The 20,104-nt window shown below is 44.7% G+C and overlaps 1 protein-coding gene across 10 annotated transcripts in view; it reads right to left on the reverse strand.

Annotated features, from left to right (window-relative positions):
- Positions 1 to 20,104, reverse strand: part of LOC139260132 (myopalladin-like) — a 635,514-nt gene that overhangs the window by 455,728 nt on the left and 159,682 nt on the right. For 7 of the 10 annotated variants that reach the window (XM_070876326.1, XM_070876331.1, XM_070876324.1 and 4 more), the window contains exon 3: positions 14,547 to 14,585. The exons of the other annotated variants lie outside the window; for them this stretch is intronic. In XM_070876326.1, the coding sequence (XP_070732427.1) occupies positions 14,547 to 14,585 (39 nt within the window). The remainder of the gene's footprint in view (positions 1 to 14,546; positions 14,586 to 20,104) is intronic. 10 annotated transcript variants of the gene reach the window in all.

A 20,104-nucleotide genomic window follows, 5' to 3' on the forward strand; every position in this document is an offset into this window, starting at 1 on the left:
GCAAGAACATCCTTCCTCAGATTAGGAGACCAAAACTGAACACAATATTCCAGGTGAGGCCTCACTAAGGCCCTGTACAACTGCAGTAAGACCTCCCTGCTCCTATACTCAAATCCCCTAGCTATAAAGGCCATCATACCATTTGCCTTCTTCACCGCCTGCTGTACCTGCATGCCAACCTTCAATGACTGATGAACCATGACACCCAGGTCTCGTTGCACCTCCCCTTTTCCTAATCTGCCGCCATTCAGATAATATTCTGCCTTTGTGCTGCTTGAGCCCTCATCCATGCCTTTGTTACCTCTAGACTTGACTATTTCAATGCACTTCTGGCTGGCCTCCCATATTCTACCCTATGTAAACTAGAGGTGATCCATAACTCAGCTGCCCATGAACTAACTCGCACCAAGTCCACTCACCCATCACGCCTGTGCTCACTGACCTACATTGGCTTCCGGTTAAGCAACGACTCGATTTCAAAATTCTCATCCTTATTTTCAAATCCCTCCATACCTCGCCTCCTCCCGCCCTCACCCCCCACCCCCCCTCCCACCCCTGCCATCTCTGTAATCTCCTCCAACCCCACAACCTCCCGAGATGTCTGCGCTCCTCTAATTCTGACCTCCTGAGCATCCCGGATTATAATTGCTCAACCATTGGTGGCTGTGCCTTCTGTTGCCTAGGCCCTAAGCTCTGGAACTCCCTGCCTAAACCTCTCCACCTCTCTACCTCTCTTTCCTCCTTCAAGATGCTCCTTAAAACATACCTCTTTGACCAAGCTTTTGGTCACCTGCGCTAACTTCTACTTATGCAGCTCGGTGTCAAATTTTTATCACATAATACTCCTGTGAAGCGCCTTGGAATGTTTCACTACATTAAAGGTGCTATATAAATACAAGTTGTTGTTGTTGTTGTTTCAAGAATGCCATCCTCACCTTGAGATCTAGGTAAGCTTGCAGTGATGACCAAGGAAAACAAACACAATGCTGCTTGATAATTGCTATCTTATGCCTCAATAAGACCTCACTTTAGTCTTTGAAAGTGGTTCAGCAAGACAGCAGGCCCAATATTTTAAGTTGATATCAATCGAATTTATTAAATAAAACAAAGACTTGCATTTTTAACTTGAATTTAGTAGCACCTTTCATGACCTTAGGACGCCCAAAGTGCTTCACAGCCAATTAAGTACATTTTTTTGAAGTGTTGCAATATAGGAAACGCAGCAGTGCACAGCAAGTTCCCAAAAACAGCAATGTGATGATGACCAGATAATCTGTGTTAGTAATGTTGGTTGAGGGACGATGTTCCTTCCAAGGAGCATGCGTCCACGGCCACACAACAAGCTGGAATGTAACGCGCACTGAAATAAACAGGCCGCTCACAACTTTTGTCAGTTGATAACTGTGCTTTAAATGTAAACTGTCCACAAACAAAAAAGTAGTGCTCAGAGGAGTTTGTAGCTCACCCAGTGCAAAGAAAATTTAGAGGGAACATTGTTGATCGGTAAATATAAGCCAGGACACCAAAAATGACTGCCCTGCTCTTCTTTGAAATAATGCCATGGAGTCTTTTAGCCTAGCAATTCAACAAAGCCCGAAAATGGGTGGTGCCACGGTAAAACGAGCAGAAGCAGCATTGTTATTTTGGTATTGCCTGCTGATTTAAATGAGTGCAGTGCAGAACCTCCCATGCACCATGCTCTTTTAGGCGTAAGATCAGCAGGAGGACAAAAATCTGGTCGAATCTATCTGTTTTCTCAGGAAATCACGATTTATTAAAGTGAAGTGCAATGTTTCCGGTTATATTTCTGGGGTTTTGTAGGTTGACAGAAAGGGTATGCAAGATAAATCAAAGCCTAAAAATGAACTAATCTGCCATATTTTAAAGAATGCAACCAATATTTATGAATCTACTCCCTAAAATACAAATAAAAGCAATCTATTCTTTTAATACACATACATAGTGAATAAGCTTTGTTATTACAGAGGCTTTTCACTGCAAGTCTTTTTTGGAGTATATCTCTCTAGAAAGTACCCAGGTAAGTTTTTTGAAAGGGCAATGGTGTACTGGAATTGGGAGATGTCAGAGCCGGCATAGGTGATCCATGATTCCTCCCTAAATAGACCAAGAGATGTGAAAAGTTTACTGGATACCCTGAACACCTGAATATCAATACGAGTAAATGCACGTGTCCTTCAGAAACAAAAAAAGTCGTTTGTTCTCCTTTCACTGAAAATGGAATAAGCACACACCTGTTACTTCAGAGGAACAGAATGCATACTCAATATGGACATTTGTAACAATAATAGTAAGCATTTACAAAGCCGAAATATCAATTCATTTCCAGTTTACTGACACAAATGTAAGCGCTTATTAATAAGATTTGAAAATTGTTACACAACTGATCAACAGTAATGGATCAGGCCTTTAGATGCATTACAAGTCCCCCAGATTATTTGTAACCATATGCTGTTCTGTACACATTACGAACCAGAACTCACTGACCTGCTCCGGTTGAGTGCTGGCATGTGTATAGCATGTGATGTGTTTTTGCAGCAATGACCATGAGCCATCTCACTGGACTGGACATAATCTGCATTGTTATTGAAGACTTTGGCGGAGATCTATAGATCTCGGCAGCTTTCTCCCAGTCTATGCGTTGGCAATGGCTGCATGCGCGGGGGTACTTTGGAGAGGGTGGTAAAAGGAGCGGAAACATCCAAAGTCGATCGACGTGTGTCAATTCAGCGTTGCACGCTGATTGATGTCACACTCTTGATCATTAAAATACTTGATGTACGCAGGCAATGGTAGAGCTGCCAACCTACCCAATATGGCCGCCACCGTGTTCCATGCCAGAAATGGCCGGAAGCGAGACAGCCGCCATTTGTTCTTCAAAACCAGGGATAAAGATTCCAATTTATAGGCTTTTATGTCCATCTGAGAGAGCAGATAACGTCTTAACCGAAAGATGGGGCCTCTGATAGTGCAGCACTCCCTCAGTACTGCACTGGAGTATCCACTAAATTTTTGCGTTCAAGTTTCTGGAGTGAGACTTGAAACCTCAGCTTTATGACTCAGATGCAAGTGTGCTACCCACTGAGCCACAGCTGATACTTCACAATAAACAAGCGAATCATCTAACAGATATAAAAGTTATAGGGTAGAGCTTCCGCTTTGGATGCAATCAGGAAATTGCGCCCAAAATGCGCTCCAAACTGCACCAGTTAGGTTACAGTTCAAGTGTCTGATAAAAATCATTTGCATAATCACAAACGTAAAAACTTCTATGAACCAGCGCAATTGGGCAGCATTTTGGAACATAATCGTTTTTTTTTCTTTCCATTGAAAAGCATTCATTGATGTACTTAAGAGTGGTAACTTTTATTAATACAGCTGAAAATGAGTTTATCACAAAAATAAGCATTTTTAATAGTCCTTCACCTGTGAGTAACCTGATTTAAAATCATTGAAAATGACTTTGAAAAACTATACTGAATCATTTACTACTTTCATTGATGTACATTAGTCAGTTTCTTAGTAAATTAAATATTTTTTGATATGGAAAAAAAAGCCGAGTAGTGCCTGTGCGCCTAAGAAAATTAACGCAATCAGTTTATGTCCACCTGAGAGAGCATTCAACTCGATGAACATCTCCATCCACTTAAATTATTTTTACCAGTTGCCATGGCTTGTTTAGATTTTTTGTAACTGATAGTCAGATTCAAAATAATTATCTGTCGTGCATTTAATTGAACAAATCACGTGTCTGTATTTTTTCATAGTTAGCTTGGTTCCACCTCAAGCCTATAATTTGAAAGTCAGTTTGAACCAACCTTGCAATATTTGTGTCAAAGTAAACTTGGTACAGAGACCTGAACTGCTGTATTTCTTTAACTGCTAATGTATAGTAACTGGATTTAAAGAGACAGCCACTAACTGGACAAAAATAATTATTGTCACGATACTCAAATCAGCTTTGCGATCCAGAAATGGGTACTGGAGCTTTGTCAATACCAAGCAATTTTATTTTCTGCTATTTCTCTGTAACATCATGCTGAGGTCAAACAAATGTAAAGAAATAGTTCCACGAGATAACTACTGGTCTCTCATACTTCTAAATTAATTACATAATTGATTGTGGCACCAGCTTAGCTCCCTCGCCTAATATGTGTATCAAGATCCCATAGCGACATTAAAAAAATACTATAACAGAAATGTCCTTTGTCCCACACAATACAAGAAACTTAGAAACACCAGGCAATAATTAGTTAAGAAAGGAGCAACAAGATTGTGCAAATAAGTCAAACTAAAACCTCTCCATTGTGAATTGTCTTCTACATATGAATTACAATCTTCTATAATGTTTCAGCTGATATTTCTGACTATCCAATCTATATTTCAGTCATGCTGCAGACTTACCAATTAAAGAGTTGCAGCTGTCCAGCTCATCAGAGCCTCATTAGTCATCATCACGTTTTTCAAATGTTCATGATTAATATCGAAGAAACAACGTTCAAGAACTCAGAAAAGAAGACTTAAACAAAAACGATTTGTTTGTTGGAACTTTTAAGAAGCAATTTAGATGACTGACATTTAAGAACTTGTTGTCCATACAGTACTGCCGGCCTCACCACAGTTCCAACTGAGATTGCTGTTGGCATCTCTCCTGAGACCTGGACTCAGACTGGTAAGGAGCTCATGCTGAAGGTCAGATTTCCTGACTGCTCCAGCTACTTTTCTCCTGTTTTAGCTTCTCAGACTCATAGCTCTCTGACGCCTACCCACCAAAAACAAGCTAAAAAGGATATCTTAACTGGTGTGGGCCAACAGGATAGAGCAAGGGGCTGTATAACTCCTCTGAAAATATAATTAATATAGTTTGTCGAGTGATGATTTAATCTCAGCTGATTTTGTTTTTTCCCTCTCACCACTTTCCTCCCCATCTTGCTGGAGCATGATGCCATTAATGGCAGGTTCCCTCGAGTACTTTGCTGGCATATGATGCCATGGATGCCAAATACCTTCTAGTACTTTGCTGACATAAGGTGCCATTAATTTCAGGTGCTCTCCAGTACTTTGCTGGAGTATGGTGCCATGGATGACATACCCTCTTGTACCTTTCTGGAGTATAGTTCTACGGATGTCAAATGCCCTCTCGTACCTTGCTGGTGTAGGGTTCCATGGATGCAAGCTTCTCTCTAGTATCTTGCCGGTGTATAGTGCCGTTAATACCCGATGCCCTCTAGTACCTTTCTGGAACATAATGTCACAAGATGCCAGGCTCTCTCTCGTACTTTGCTGGAGTATGGTACCATGTGTTAATGGAGGGGTGTTCTTACTTATCTTTTTCTCCCAAAACAATAGTGTTTACAACATTGCATGTCAGATGTCACAGATTTATTAAGCACACATTAATTAAACATACACTTAACAGCAGCACTTAAGACAAAACCTTTTGCATCACAGAATTAACCTGCTAGATACTGCTAGATCAATCCTATTTGTGTTAATGATAAGCAAACGTACTCCATTTAAAATATTCAACCCAGTTTGATACGACCTGATTCAAGCCCAAGAACCGAAAAGCCCTTATTGTTAAAAGGGAACATCAAAGATGCACCGGGAGTATCAGACTGTGATGGTCACTAATGTAGTAACAATGGGCCCAAGTTTCCACACGATAAAAAACAGGCGCCCCTCCGAGCTGGGCGCCCGTTTTTCACGCCACAAAGTGCGCCTAAAAAAACCCTCCATATTCTCCACCTCCCTGCAGGTCCTCTGGCCTGCGGTGCGGTGCAGCAGGAGCTGTAGGGGGCGGAGCTAGGACCCTGTGCCGAAAACAGTGCCGGGAGCTCTGCACATGCGCGCTACAGTGGGCACGCAAGTGCAGTAGCTCCAGGCGCCCGAAACTGTGTGGGAGGGGCCCGAAGCACGCAGCCCCTAGCCCTGGCCGAATGGCCTCACTGGGGCTGCGTGAATAAGGCTCCTCCCACGGCCAGCTCCTGCTTCCTCCCGACTCCCGCTCCTGCTTTCCCCCCCGCCCCCCCCCCCGACCGGACCGGACCCGACTCGACCCACCTGTTGCTGCCGCTCCTGCTTCCCCGCCGTTCCTGCTTCCGCCCTCCCCCCCCCCCCCCGACCGGACCGGACCCGACCCAACCTGACCCGACTCAACCCGTCTGCGTCTGCAGCTGCCGCTGCCGCTCCTGCTCCCACCCGACTCGACCCGACTCTACTCTCGCCCCCGGACTGGATCCGACCTGACCTCCCCCTCCCCGACCTGACCTCCCCAACCTGACCTCCCTCCCTCCCTCCCTCCCTCTCTCCCTCTCTCCCTCTCTCCCTCCCTCTCTCCCTCCCTCCCTCTCTCCCTCTCTCCCTCCCTCCCCCTCCCTCTCTCCCTCCTTCCCCCTCCCCCCCGACCCGAACCGAACATCTCTCCCCGACCCGACCCAACGCCACCTACCTCTGGTGCTGGGGACAGGCCCTGCCCGAAGTCTCGGGCCCGGCCCGTTCAGCCTTCGGTCCCGACGGCAAACCGCTTCCTAAAGGCCTGCCTGAAGAACTTTCACACAGGTAGGAACATGGTTTATTTAATCTTTTCTTTGCTTATAAATGTTTATTCAGGTTGGATTTATTTGTATAATATTTGTAGAAGTATAAATAAGGATTTATTGTAGAATTTAATGACTTCCCTTCCCCCCCTCCCCCTCCTCGTTCCCTACTTTGTAACCTGCGCCTGATTTTTTAATGTGTAGAACAGGTTTTTTCAGTTCTACAAAAATCTTCACTTGCTCCATTCTAAGTTAGTTTGGAGTACGTTTTCACTGTGGAAACTTTCAAATCAGGCGTCAGTGGCCGGACATGCCCCCTTTTGAAGAAAAAATTCTGTTCCAAAGTAGAACTGTTCTACCTGACTAGAACTGCAGAAAAAAAAATGTGGAGAATTGCGATTTCTAAGATAGTCCGTTCTCCATCAGTTGCTCCTAAAAATCAGGCGCAAATCATGTGGAAACTTGGGCCCATAGTAATTAAAATATAAATAATACATGTAAAACATTCAAACATAAAATGATTGTAAAATCAGTGTAGATTACCATTTTCACCACCTTTTTTTCTATATTGTTTCATGAGATATAGGACAGAGGTGATTGAAAGAACATTCTTTGATAACCATATGGATTGTGAAACATATCCAATATTAAGTCTAATTATATGCAATTTAATTTTTGCATCAGAGACCCTAACAACATATAATAATAACTGTAATCTCTTGGGGTATTAAACACAGTTCCATCCCCAAATCAAAGTAATGGCCACAATTTTGCCTACCAAGGCGGGTTCGCTGTACCCGGGGTCGTAGCAAGGCCCCAGCCCGCTCTGTTGAAGTGATTTTATGATGATTGAGCTTGTTAAGCCCGCTCAGCACAATTTCCGGCCAATTGAAAGGAAGCGGGTTTGATGATGTAATTTGATGATGCGTCATCAGCCGGTTTCCTTAAAGGGACCATGTTCACATTGATCTTGACAGTTATAGAATTGAGGTGCTGCAAACACTGACAAGCATGGCACAAAGGTGCACATCTGCACCCAGGCTCTTCCATGACTCCCTCCATATGCTTCTGGAGGGGGTCACAGCATACAGGGAGGTTTTCTTCCCTTCCAATGGGTAGAAGAGACCTCCCCAGGAGACCAACACAGCCTGGTTGCACATTACACAGGAGGACAAAAGCAGGGATGTGGTCAGGAGGACCTGGCTGCAGTGGCGCAAACCTTTCAATGATCTCAGGAGATCACAAAATGTTACTGCAAAGCCACACTCAACCTTATCCTGCTGTGCCACTCATCGCATCCCCATCACTCTGCCTTCCCTATCCTACTCCTGCACATCCTTACTCACACCAACTTACCTTGCACCTCCACCTATCCCTCTCTCACTATCTACATTATCACATCCCCATCTCACTAGCCACCCCTCACACTCACCCTCATCCGAGTGCAAGCATACCAATTAACAACTCACAAAGGTAGGTACTTAGGTGTTTTAGCCAATGTTCATGTAAAATTTCTGTTAACGTGCTGTCAAACATTGAAACCTTTATTTTCAACACTTTCTGTTCTTGGACAGATTTGCGTGAGCATTTGGAAGTGGCTTAGTGAGGCGAAGTGAATGGTGAGATATAACAGTACCCCCCACCATGATGACGATTGTGAAAGGAATGGCTCGGGCAATGCAGGAATGCATCATGGTGTTGGTGTGGGGTGGTGACTACCTGGTGCATCATGTGGCAGCCAGGGTGTACAGCGTCAAGTGAAGTAAATCTGACCATAGTGAGGCCATCCCTGGCGCCTCGGGCAGCAATGTAGTCGGGTGCTGATGCCCTCTGTCCTGTGCAGCATCAGTTGATTGCGGAGAAGGTTGGTGTTGTTGTTGGTGCTGCTGGTGTGGTTGGTGATGCTGATGTTGGGGCTGATCGTGGTGGGATTCTGAGGACCAAGGTGAGATTTTTACAAGGGCACCGAAGCTGATGGAATAGATGGTAGGTGAGATTGAGATGTCAGAAGCGATCTGTCAATGGTGAGAGAGGTTGTTCCAATGTGATGACACTGGATAGAGAGTTTCCTCCAAACACTTGCAAGCTGCATAAAGCTCAATCTGTCTTCCAAATGCAGTAGACAACAGCTTGTAACTTTGGAAAGTGAACACCTATCAAACGGGAGCTTTATAGACCATTTGCAGCTGTCAAGTTAAGAAACCATCCCATGCTGACACAACATCTGACCTCCTTACCTGACGTGATCCCCGAGCAGTGGGAAAGCCATTGGCAAACTCTTAAAATCTAAAGATGAGCTTAAAATAGTTTGTAACTGCCTGTTAACAAGCTCTTAATAATCTAAATTGCCTCCCCCACCATATGATTTCATGTCTGTTCAACGCTGACAGACCCGACACCTGGAAGACTGGCATTGAGGTGGGTTTACAGAGGGGTCCCGACAAATTTCACAGCTGACCCGTCTCCAATCCTGTTCTCTCAGCGCTGGTAAAATTCTGGCCAATATCTCGGTTTTCAACATCTACCCTAACAGAAATAAGGGGCTAAGGACTAAGATCAGGCCTATAATATCTTTATTAAGAAGAATGAGAGGGGACCTCATAGAAACGTTTAAAATTCTGACGGGTTTAGACAGGTTAGATGCAGAAAGAATGTTCCCAATGTTGGGGAAGTCCAGAACCAGGGGTCACAGTCTGAGGATAAGGGGTAAGCCATTTAGGACCGAGATGAGGAGAAACTTCTTCACCCAGAGAGTGGTGAACCTGTGGAATTCTCTACCACAGAAAGTAGTTGAGGCCAATTCACTAAATATATTCAAAAGGGAGTTAGATGAAGTCCTTACTACTCGGGGGATCAAGGGTTATGGCGAGAAAGCAGGAAGGGGGTACTGAAGTTTCATGTTCAGCCATGAACTCATTGAATGGCGGTGCAGGCTAGAAGGGCTGAATGGCCTGCTCCTGCACCTATTTTCTATGTTTCTATGTTTCTATGTTAACATTGCTTATGAAACAGGGTCACCAATGACCAGTTTTAAAGCTGGTCATTAAGGTCAAAATTTATCCCAGGGTATCTGTAAAGTTTTAAAGAGAAATGACCCATACTAATAACAAAAATCTCCCATCTGAATTATTCAATTTGGAAAATTGCAATTTAACTATTGAACAGAAAATGACAACTTGCATTTATACAGTGTCTTTACCAGGATAAAACATCACAAGGTGCTTCACAGGAACATTATCAGACAAAATTTGGCACCGAGTCACATAAAGAGATATTAGGACAGATGATCAAAAGTTTGGCCAAAGAGGTAGGTTTTAAAGAGCATTTTAAAGGAGGAAAGAGAGGTAGAGAGGTGAAGAGATTTATGGAAGGGAATTCAAGAGTTTAGGGCCTTGGCAGCTGAAGGCATGGCCGCCAATGGTGGAGTGATGAAAATTTGAGATGTGCAAGAGGCCAGAATTGGAGGACCACAAAGGTCTTGGAGGGCTGAAGGCCGGAGGAGGTTACAGAGATGGGAAGGGGTGAGGCCATGGAGGGATGAGAATGTTAAAATCGAGGCACAGCTGTACCGGGAGCCAATGTAGGTTAGTGAACACAGAGGTGATGGGTGAAAGGGACTGTCATGTGTTCAACCAGCATTGTAACCCATGTATAATCTGACCTAAATTGCACACTCTCTGGTTGAATACATGACAGGGACCTGGTGCGAATTAGGTGCCCCTGACAGAAAAAGCTGTTGGGGGCACCGATCGGCAGCCGGAAGACTTTTGGAGGTGAATTTCCCTCCCGGGGCGGTTCCGTTGCTGTGCGTGCTCTGATGAAGACATTAACAATGCATCAGCAGGAGCGGGGCGGAAGTAGGGGGAGCGGGGCAGATCCCCACATCGCAGCAAAAAGCCCTGAGCTGAACTTCGCTAATGACGGCCATTCCATTGCAGATCGGCAGCCATTCCGCACCACCCCATGGTTGCCGCTTTCTGGCGACCAGAGGCCTTATCGGTAGGCCAAATTTTGGCCACAACAAAAACGGTACATGCAACCTGCAAGGGTGAATTTTGGCCTCTTGGAGTTTGTCAACAATCAGCATTCACCCAGCTTTAAATGTAAGTAATAATAGATATGGCTGATGATGGTTTAATGTTAATATTACCAAAAATAGGGAGGGTGTGGGGTAAAGAGATCGCTGCTGTTGAACTGAGCCGAGAGAGGAAATTAACAGTTATGCATTGGCGAACTGAGCTGAAAAGAAAATTAACATTTCATTTTGAATTGTTTCCATCAAATTATGTTGAATTTCAATCGGCTTATGTTGAATTGGTGTTTCTATTGGATTAATGAAAGTTATGAACGTAGAAACATAGAGACGTAGAGAATAGGTGCAGGAGTAGGCCATCCGGCCCTTCAAGCCTGCACCACCATTCAATATGATCATGGCTGATCATTCCCTTCAGTACCCCGTTCCAGCTTTCTCTCCATACCCCTTGATCCCTTTAGCCGCAAGGGCCATATCTAACTCCTTCTTGAATATATCCAATAAACTGGCATCAACAACTCTCTACAGTAGGGAATTCCACAGGTTAACAACTCTCTGAGTGAGGAAGTTCCTCCTCATCTCAGTCCTAAATGGCTTACCCCTTATCCTTAGACTTTGTCCCCTGGTTCTGGACTTCCCCAACATCGGGAACATTCTTCCTGCATCTAACCTATCCAGTCCCGTCAGAATTTTATATGTTTCTATGAGATCCCCTCTCATCCTTCTAAACTCCAGTGAATACAGGCCCAGTCGAATCCAGTCTCTCCTCATATGTCAGTCCTGCCATCCCAGGAATCAGTCTGGTGAACCTTCGCTTAACTCCCTCAATAGCAAGAACGTCCTTCCTCAGATTAGGATACCAAAACTCAACACAATATTCCAGATGGGGCCTCACCAAGGCCCTGTACAACTGCAGTAAGACTTCCCTGCTCCTATACTCAAATCCCCTTGCTATGAAGGCCAACATACCATTTGCCTTCTTCACCGCTTGCTGTACCTGCATGCCAATCTTCAATGACTGATGAATCATGACACCCAGGTCTCGCTGCACCTCCCCTTTTCCTAATCTTCCGCCATTCAGATAATATTCTGCCTTTGTGTTTTTGCCCCCAAAGTGGATAACCTCACATTTATCCACATTATACTGCATCTGCCATGTATTTGCCCACTCGCCTAACCTGTCCAAATCATCCTGCAGCCTCTTAGCGTCCTCCTCACTGCTCACACCGCCACCCAGTTTAGTGTCATCTGCAAATTTGGAGATATTACACTCAATTCCATCATCCAAATCATTAATGTACAATGTAAACAGCTGGGGCCCCAGCACAGAACCTTGCGGTACCCCACTAGTCACTGCCTGCCATTCTGAAAAGTACCCATTTACTCCTATTCTTTTCTTCCCGTCTGACAACCAGTTCTCAATCCACGTCAGTACACTACCCCCAATCCCATGTGCTTTAACTTTGCACGTTAATCTCTTGGGTGGGACCTTGTCGAACGCCTTATGAAAGTCCAAATACACCACATCAACTGGTTCTCCCTTGTCCACTCTACTGGAAACATCCTCAAAAAATTCCAGAAAATTTGTCAAGCATGATTTCCCTTTCACAAATCCACGCTGACTTGGACCTGTCATGTCACCTCTTTCCAAATGCGCTGCTATGACATCCTTAATAATTGATTCCATCATTTTACCCACTACCGATGTCAGGCTGACCGGTCTATAATTCCCTGTTTTCTCTCTCCCTCCTTTTTTAAAAAGTGGGGTTACGTTGGCTACCCTCCACTCCATAGGAACTGATCCAGAGTCTATGGAATGTTGGAAAATGACTGTCAATGCAGCCGGTATTTCCAAGGCCACCTCCTTAAGTACTCTGGGATGCAGACCATCAGGCCCTGGGGATTTATCGGCCTTCAATCCCATCAATTTCCCCAACACAATTTCCCGACTAATAAGGATTTCCCTCAGTTCCTCCTTCTTACTAGACCCTCTGACCCCCTTTTATATCCGGAAGGTTGTTTGTGTCCTCCTTAGTGAATACCGAACCAAAGTACTTGTTCAATTGGTCTGCCATTTCTTTGTTCCCAGTTATGACTTCCCCTGATTCTGACTGCAGGGGATCTACATTTGTCTTTACTAACCTTTTTCTCTTTACATATCTATAGAAGCTTTTGCACTCCGTCTTAATGTTCCCTGCAAGCTTCCTCTCGTACTCCATTTTCCCTGCCCTAATCAAACCCTTTGTCCTCCTCTGCTGAGTTCTAAATTTCTCCCAGTCCCCGGGTTCGCTGCTATTTCTGGCCAATTTGTATGCGACTTCCTTGGTTTTACTACTATCCCTGATTTCCCTTGATAGCCACGGTTGAGCCACCTTCCCTTTTTTATTTTTACGCCAGACAGTGATGTACAATTGTTGTAGTTCATCCATGCGGTCTCTAAACGTCTGCCATTGCCCATCCACAGTCAACCCCTTAAGTATCATTCGCCAATCTATCCTAGCCAATTCACGGCTCATACCTTCAAAGTTACCCTTCTTTAAGTTCTGGACCATGGTCTCTGAATTAACTGTTTCATTCTCCATCCTAATTCATATTATGGTCACTCTTCCCCAAGGGACCTCGCACAACGAGATTGCTAATTAATCCTCTCTCATTACACAATGCCCAGTCTAAGATGGCCTCTGCCCTAGTTAGTTCCTCGACATATTGATCTAGAAAACCATCCCTTATGCACTCCAGGAAAGCCTCCTCCACTGTATTGTTTCCAGTTTGGTTAGCCCAATCTATATCCATATTAAAGTCACCCATGATAACTGCTGCACCTTTATTGCATGCACCCCTAATTTCCTGTTTGATGCCCTCCCCAACATCACTGCTACTGTTTGGAGGTCTGTACACAACTATGGATGTTCTAGGAAATATGATAGCACTCATCTGTAAGCCTACTCAGTTTAGTGGATCCATACAATGCCCAAGCCATGCCTTTTACACACATCACCATTACGGGGGTACTGTTATTATGTCTCACCATTCACTGCAACTCACTAAGCCACTTCCAAAAGTGCACACAAATCTGTCCAAGAACTCAAAGTGTTGAAAATAAAATTTCAATGTTTGACAACACATTAACAGAATCTTTACATGAAAATTGGTGGAAAAAACCAAGTGCCTACCCTTGTGTGTTGTTAGTTGGTATGCTTGCACTAGGACGAGGGTGAGTGTGAGGCGTGGCTAGTGAGACGGGGATGTGATAATGTTGATAGAGAGAGAGGGTTGGGTGGAGGTACAAGTTAAGTTGGTGTGAGTAAGGATGTGCAGGAGTAAGGTAGGGAAGGCAGAGTTATGGGGATGTGATGCATACACAGCAGGATGAGGTTGAGTGTGGCTTTGCAGTAGCGTTTCGTGATCTACTGAGATCATTGAAAGGTTTGCGCCACTGCAGCCAGGTCCTCCTGATCACATCCGTGCTTGTGTTCTCCTTGACAATGTGCAACCAGGCTGTGTTGGTCTCCTGGGGAGATCTCTTCCGCCCATTGGAAGGGAAGAGAACTTCCTTGCATGCTGTGACTCCCTCCATAAGCATAAGCATATGGAGGGAGTCATAGGAGAGCCTGTGTGCAACCCAGCACCTCTGTGCAGCCCAGCACCTCTGTGCAGTGCTTGTCAGTATTTGCAGCACCTCAGTCAAAATTAATTTGTGCATGGTCCCTTTAAGGAAACTGGCTGATAACGCATCATCAAGTGACGTCATTAGACCCGCTTTCTTTTAATTAGCTGGGAACCTCGTTGGGCGGGCTTAACAAGCCCACTCAGAAGAAAGACTTGCGGGTAGCAGAGGTGGAGACAGCAGCGGTGTTAGGACGCGCCACCGATGTCGCCCACCCCCAGGGCAAAACTGCGGCCTATGTTATGTACAAAATTAGAATGTGCCCCCAATAAATAGAATACCAATATACCTCAAACAAGCCTTCTTCTGTTGATGGTCTGAATTCCACCTAAAGTATCAAGGATTATATGTTAGCATAATTTGTACAAGATTACCTTTTGACTGATCATGATGTCCTTCTATAATGTCATGATCTAATGGTTCTTCCCTTCCCAATTGTCCTTTTTGGAGGAATATGCATTGTAAAACGAACATATTGTGACAAAGATATCAAAATTACAAAGACATTTCTTCTATGCTAACTCCCAACATAAAATTGGCCCTGGAAACATGGACACACAATTTTTATGTGGCAAAATATTAATTATGGACCCCAATAGCTTCAAACGGTCTGCTGACAGGGAGGAAGGAAGGCAGCTTCAGATAAACCATTCAAAATCCTTTGAAGAATCAACAGAACAATATGGGCCGGATTTTCGGCTTTTGGGGTTTTTCGGCGAAAACGGTAGCGATACGTGAAACTTACCATTTTCACCGCGCTACCGTTTTTAGGCTGAACCTTCAGCCTTTACGTCGGTGCCAGGGGCACATCGGTGAGGGAGGCATTGCACAAGCATTCCACAAGCATTCACGGCGCAAAATGCGAGTTTCGGCAACTTTAGTCCAGGGCTGGGAGTGCTGCGAGAGAGGCCTTGGGAGGAGAAAAACAAATTCCAAAAATCATTCCAAAAGCATTTACAAGACCCTTAACTATCTAATCGCTGCAAAAAAAAATGTAAAAAATAAAAACTTTAACTTACCTTTTTTTGCAGGTTTTCATACTTACCGCTGCTGGCAGGGCTGCACCGACAGGTTTGACCTGTCGCTGTTTTGGGCGCGGCGAATGGGTCGGGAGAGTGCCGAAACTCAGTCGCAAACACCATCCGAGTCATTGCACATCAGTGAACCTCTCCCCAGCGGTACTTGGAAACACTGTCGCAAACAGGTACCCAAGGATCCCACCCGGGCTTTGCGACCAGGTTTTCGCCGCGGAGGGTCAAACCTCTCGAAAACCCATCCCTAAAGATTGCGGGGGTGAAATTACCCCTTTTTATAGCCGTTTCACGCAATGACGTTTTTGCCCGGGCGCAACCACCTCCCGGGAAATTGCTCCGGAGGTTTGAGGGGCCCTGTCCCGGCAGTGCCATGCCCCGGGTCGGCACACAGCTGGTAATGACGTCATCATCGTGCACGCTGAACCCTCACCGCCCCACACCAACCCCCTAATGCCCAGCGGGCTGCCAGGCTGGCATGGGCGGATGTCAACGCCAGCTTCGCGGATCGTGAAGCTGGCAGGCATCCACCACTGGGGTGCCCCTTAAAGGGGAAGCCTTTAGCGCGCCCTATTTTTCGGCCGACTCTTGGGTCAGTCCGATAATGGCGGCCCTCGCGTTGACCAGGCTGCCATCATGTGGCCTGGCACTTCATTTTGGGTGCCGGCTGCTGGCCCTGTCGACCGCCTCCCTGGTGGCCCAGTGGTGGCCACCAAAGGGCCTGCAGAGTGCGCAGTGGCCCCCCTCTTTAAATGAAGGCCGACTCAGTGCTGCTCTACCACCCCACGAGAGCCCCTCAAAGGAAATGGAGCACCAGAGACAGCGCTCCGCTTCCTTTGATGAACATACGGCCAAATTCCGCGTCAGGGGCAGGACTCTGGGCCGAGCGCAGGAAGTCCCGGCCCCAGAAGTTTACCACCCCCAATCCGGACGAAGGTCAATTTCTAGCCCGTATTAGTTGCTCATTTGAATTGAATGGAATGGCTTGACTTATTGATCTCTGCCAAACACTGCAAGTGACCTGACCCGTTTGAGGTCCCTATCCAAGTAGAATGATAGAAAACAAACCATGCATATCAATGCCTACCTGAACTATACTCATTATTGATTCTTGCTGAGGTGTGAATGGGATCCAGACTGTAATGTATACTCTATGCAACTTTATGAAGCAGTGTGTGGTAAATGACTTTAACCATGTAATCAAAATAGAAAATGCTGGAAATACTCAGCGGGTCAGGCAGCATCTGTGGAGAGAGAAACAGAGTTAACGTTTCAAGTCGATGACCTTTCGTCAGAACTGGAAAAAATAGAGATGTAACAGATTTTAAATAATGGCAGTGGCATGGAAAGGGGAGAAGGGAGGAAAGAATGAAGTGGAAGGTCTGTGGTAAGGTGAAAGGCAGGAGAGATTAAAAGACAAAAGGGATGATGGTGCAAGTTGAAAGGAGATGTTAATGGGACAAGTTGAAAAACACAAGATGATTCTGGATGATGCCTCATGCACTGCTCCAACGAATCTCAACATAAGCCTGAGGAACAGCACCTCATCTTTCAATTAGTCACTTTGCAGCCTTCTGGATTCAGCATCGAGTTCAACAATTTCAGACCATGACTTCTGCCCCTATTTTTTCACGTGACAGGTGTTGATGATTCTGCCATTCCCATTTACACCTCATCTCGACCCATGTTTTGTTTCTTAACTTGTCCCATTACTATTTCCTTTTGCTTTTCACCATCATCTCTTATGTCTTTTAATCTCTCCTGCCTAACACAGACCTCCCCTTTTGTTCTTTCCTCCCCTCCCCCTATCCCTGCCCCTGCACTTACTTAAAATCTGTTAGCTCTAACCTTTTATAGTTCTATAAGAACATAAGAACATAAGAATTAGGAACAGGAGTAGGCCATCTAGCCCCTCAAGCCTGCTCCGCCATTCAACAAGATCATGGCTGATCTGGCCGTGGACTCAGCTCCACTTACCCGCCCGCTCCCCATAACCCTTAATTCCCTTATTGGTTAAAAATATATCTATCTGTGATTTGAATACATTCAATGAGCTAGCCTCAACTGCTTCCTTGGGCAGAGAATTCCACAGATTCACAACCCTCTGGGAGAAGAAATTCCTTCTCAACTCGGTTTTAAATTGGCTCCCCCGTATTTTGAGGCTGTGCCCCCTAGTTCTAGTCTCCCCGACCAGTGGAAACAACCTCTCTGCCTCTATCTTGTCTATCCCTTTCATTATTTTAAATGTTTCTATAAGATCACCCCTTATCCTTCTGAACTCCAACGAATAAAGACCCAGTCTACTCAATCTATCATCATAAGGTAACCCCCTCATCTCCGGAATCAGCCTCGTGAATCGTCTCTGTACCCCCTCCAAAGCTAGTATATCCTTCCTTAAGTAAGGTGACCAAAACTGCACGCAGTACTCCAGATGCGGCCTCACCAATACTCTATACAGTTGCAGAAGGACCTCCCTGCTTTTGTACTCCATCCCTCTCGCAATGAAGGGCAACATTCCATTCGCCTTCCTGATTACCTGCTGCACCTGCAAACTGACTTTTTGGGACCCCCAAATAATATTCCCTTTTACCGTTTTTTTTCCCAAGGTGGATGACCTCACACTTTCCGATATTGTATTCCATCTGCCAAACCTTAGCCCATTCGCTTAACCTATCTAAATCTCTTTGCAGCCTCTCTGTGTCCTCTACACAACCCGCTTTCCCACTAATCTTTGTGTCATCTGCAAATTTTGTTACACTACACTCTGTCCCCTCTTCCAGGTCATCTATGTATATTGTAAACAGTTGTGGTCCCAGCACCGATCCCTGTGGCACACCACTAACCACCGATTTCCAACCCGAAAAGGACCCATTTATCCCGACTCTCTGCTTTCTGTTCGCCAGCCAATTCTCGATCCATGCTAATACATTTCCTCTGACTCCACGTACCTTTATCTTCTGCAGTAACCTTTTGTGTGGCACCTTATCGAATGCCTTTTGAAAATCTAAATACACCATATCTATCGGTACACCTCTATCCACCATGCTCGTTATATTCTCAAAGAATTCCAGTAAATTAGTTAAACATGATTTCCCCTTCATGAATCCATGCTGCGTCTGCTTGATTGCACTATTGCTATCTAGATGTCCCGCTATTTCTTCCTTAATGATAGTTTCAAGCATTTTCTCCACTACAGATGTTAAACTACAGTTCTGACCAAGGCCCATCAACCTGAAACGTTAACTAGGTTTCTCTCTCCACAGATGCTGAGTACTTCCAACATTTTCTGTTTTTATTACATGGTTCAAGTCATTTACCACACTCTGCTTCAGAAAGTTGCATAGAGTATACATTACAGGGTGGATCTCATTCACACCTCAGCAAGAAGCAGTGATGTGTGTTCAGGAAGGCCTTCATATGCATGGTAGTCTATGCATGGATTGTTTTCTATCATTCTACTTGGATAGGGACCTCAAACAGATCAGGTCACTTGAAGTGTTTGGAAGAGATCAATGAGTCCAGCCATTCCATTCAATTTAAATGAGCAGCTGATATAGTTATAATAGGTGCAGTCTTTAATGTTTGTTCTACTGATTCTTCAAAGGGTTTTGAATGGTGTATCTGAAGCTGACTTCCTCCCAGTCAGCAGAAAGGCTGAAGCTATTTGGGATCTATAATTAATATTTTGCTCCATAAGAATTGAGTGAACATGTTTCCAGGGCTAAGTTTATGTTGAGAGTTAACACAGAAGAAAAGTCTGTAATTTTAACATTTTGAAGAGAAAAGTAACATTTTTAATTTCTGTCAATACACTAGTTATACTGCCTACTGTTCAATTTTCGGTGTAATGTTAAATAAATTTGTCTCATAATTCATAGCCAAAGTCTCCATCTGATAGAGCGTGTTTTTCTTTGGCTTCCAGGAGATTACTTGGCAGCAAGTGATATGATTCATTGGCCTGAGTACAGTGGCAAGAGTTCTCTGTTCAACCCCTCAGTATCACTACATCTACCTGGATGCAGGACAGGTAAAGACACAATTTGGGTGCTTATGAGAATAACCAGTGGCACTGAACCCAAGGAGTGTATCTGGCATAAAAACCCCAAAACATAATTGTGTTGTCCATTTGGAGCAATTGAGTATCACTCAGAGCTAAAAGGATATTCAAGTATTTTAAATTAAAAGTAAACTGAACAGTAGCAAACAGTAGTGTGTAAAAATGACTACTATGGCTCAGAAAGCCTTAGTTCAATAGTTTCAGTTAGCCCATGTGCCCGCAGAGGAAAAAGGCAAGGAGCAAGTGTACCAGAAGTGTTGAAATGCGAAGGTGGAATCGGAAGATGTAAGGGGATAAAAGATGGTCACTAAAGTGGATACTGAAGGTAGTGAATTACAGGGGTTATCAGTATTAGGAGGTTCTGAGGAATCGGGAGTTCCTCTGTCTTACGGTAGGGATTGTAATTGACCGATGGAAACTTACATATTCAGTACGGAACAAGGACAATAAAATGTTTGGGAACATAGATTATAGCAGTATGGGAACAGGATGGTATTGACTGGTAGTTTTGACTAGAGTTCTTGGGTGAGGGATAAGGAGGCACCACCCTGGAAAACAAAGTTAATCAACACGTCATGAGGAACTGAGGCAAAGTTGACACCACTGAATAACACATTCCAGGAGTGTGACATGTGATGGGAGATGGACAGGTGGGGAAGAACCACTCAGAGCCAGTCTGACAAGGGTCAACAAATCAATGTAACTTCGCTGATAGCAGTAGGCCAATCGATGGTTTTGTAGGAGGGTCGCACACCTCGA

Source organism: Pristiophorus japonicus, chromosome 3, assembly GCF_044704955.1.
Source record: "Pristiophorus japonicus isolate sPriJap1 chromosome 3, sPriJap1.hap1, whole genome shotgun sequence".
NCBI classification, from domain to species: Eukaryota; Metazoa; Chordata; class Chondrichthyes; family Pristiophoridae; genus Pristiophorus; species Pristiophorus japonicus.